General features: G+C 52.2%; 1 protein-coding gene across 1 annotated transcript in view; it reads left to right on the forward strand.

The window, feature by feature from the left end:
• Window positions 1-1,886: 1,886 nt before the first annotated feature.
• Window positions 1,887-2,137, forward strand: part of NHSL3 (NHS like 3) — a 27,158-nt gene continuing 26,907 nt past the window's right edge. Inside the window, exon 1 of the mRNA XM_077769441.1 lies at window positions 1,887-1,984. Coding sequence (XP_077625567.1) covers window positions 1,887-1,984 — 98 coding nt within the window. The remainder of the gene's footprint in view (window positions 1,985-2,137) is intronic.

The following is a 2,137-nucleotide window of genomic DNA, read 5'->3' on the forward strand; positions in this document are numbered from 1 at the left end:
AGTCAAGACCCCAAGATCAAGAGTTGCAAGTTCTACCAGCTGAGCCAGCCAGGCACCCCTGGAGGAAGTTGTGGTTTGAGGGGGGCTTTGCTGATGCATTATAACAGCCACTGGCAGGGCCAACTTCACACACCCAGTATCTGTGGCCCCGATGTCAGAAAGGCCCCGGACTTGGTTGAATGGTCTGCTGTTGCTTTCTTGAAATTAAAAAACAATTTTTTTTTGATGTTTATTCATTTTTGAAAGACAGAGTGTGAGCAGGGAAGGGGCAGAGAGAGAGGGAGACACAGAAGCCAAAGCAGGCTCCAGGCTCTGACCTGTCATCACTGAGCCCGAAGCGGGGCTCAAACCCATGAACCGTGAGATCATGACCTGAGCCGAAGTTGGACGCTTAACCGATTGAGCCACCCAGGCACCCTTTGAAACTTTTTTTTTAACTAAGCTTTAGGCCCAAGGTGGGGCTCACACTCAGGACCCCAAGATCAAGAGTTACATGCTCCACCTAGTGAGCCAGCCAGGTGCCCCACCTTCTTGAAATCTTTAATAAGTTTTGAACAAAAGGTCCCACATTTTCATTTTGCACTGGGCCCTATGAATTATGTTTCCAGTCCTGGCCACCAGGAAGGGAGTGCTGAAAGGGCTGGTGGGGGACAAGACTGACCAATATTCCTTTCCCGATCGCCCCTTCCAAGAGCCAGAGTATGTTTGCCTTCCTCTCCGCTCCCTACCCAATGCTTCTAGACTATCCAACAGGCCAAGGTCTTGTACATCACTCTTTCTCTGAGCCTCAGCCTTGCCTATAAGTCTTCTCCTTTGATACTCAAGTGAGAGAAGAGAAGGGTCCTTAGGGCTAGTGCTGGGCTGGGGAGAGAGAACATGAGAACTGGGTCCAGTGTGATCTCTGTGCCTGGCCCAGAGGTACTGTGGGATGTGGGCTGGTCCTCAATGATTTTGGTGGTTAGTTGAAAGCCTGAAGCCTAGCAATGACAGTGATCTGGCCCAAGTTTGCCGCAGCTGAGCCCCTGGGGTCAGTCAAGGCCTAAGGCAGGTTAGGGAGGCCAAACCCTGTACTCGAATTATTTTCAATGTTAGAGTGAGTGCTGTCTACATTATGCCAGGGCTGACTGGAGTGGGTGTCCCAGGCAAATGGGGTCTCTGCCCTTATGGAGACCGGGACCAGGAGAAAGCTATGTGTTCAGAGTCAGCTGGGTGGAAGAACACAAATTCTAACGGGTGGAGGTACCACAATGCCTTTCTAGGGGCCCAAGGCAGAACTCCAAGACCGTTGAACCCATGGCTGGACCTTGGGCAATTTCCAGTCCTAGGGACCAGGCAGACCCAAGACCTAGATTGCTGGTCTTGGTTCCTCTGCTGCTGACCACGTCTATGCTGTTGGGCGGTCCCCGTCCCCATCCTCTCCTGGCTTCAGTTTCCCTTTTGTACTCTGGGGGTAAAACTCCCCACCCTGCTTCCCTCATAGCTTGTTATGGGATCAGATGATTTAAAAGTGCTTGGTCAGCTATAATAAAGAGCCAGAGGCCTGGAGGAAATGAGCACAGCATTTTCGTGATTCTTAAAGGCTTTCTTCGCTAAGCGCTCCCTTAGTCACACCTCTTTACTTACAGAAGATCTCAAAGCACCTCGGAAACTGTGAGTTTATCAGCCCTGATCTGTGTTGAGCATCTCAGTGGGAAACCAGGCCCAGGCTGGGGTGGCCTGGGGCCTGACAGCGAAGTCCAAGGGTAAACCAGGGCATAGGTAAACTGAGGCCCCACTCTCCTCATTGCCCTCAGCAAAGGGTGAAGCGAGAACACATGAAGCGTGGATCCCGGCTCCGTTGAGGGCTGACACTGCGGGGAGGTGCAATGAGTTGGGGAGAAGGAGCGATGGGGTGCCTTTCAATCTCCAGCCTGCAGAAGAAGGCCCACTCTGGGTCACAGGTCTCAGGTGCGTCTGAGGCCTCAGTGTCTAGAGCAAACCGCCAGTAAGTCCGAGTCCTGGAAAAAATTCTCAGAATTCCCTTATTCCAGGAGAGTTCCAGAACCATCCCATCTGCTCCTAAACTGAACTCTGGGTACCCAGCGGTCTTGGGGTCCAACCGGAGCATTTCTCCGCCCCCTCCTCATACCTCCTTTCT

Source organism: Crocuta crocuta, unplaced genomic scaffold (assembly GCF_008692635.1).
Source record: "Crocuta crocuta isolate KB4526 unplaced genomic scaffold, BGI_CrCroc_1.0 scaffold351, whole genome shotgun sequence".
Classification (NCBI taxonomy): domain Eukaryota; kingdom Metazoa; phylum Chordata; class Mammalia; order Carnivora; family Hyaenidae; genus Crocuta; species Crocuta crocuta.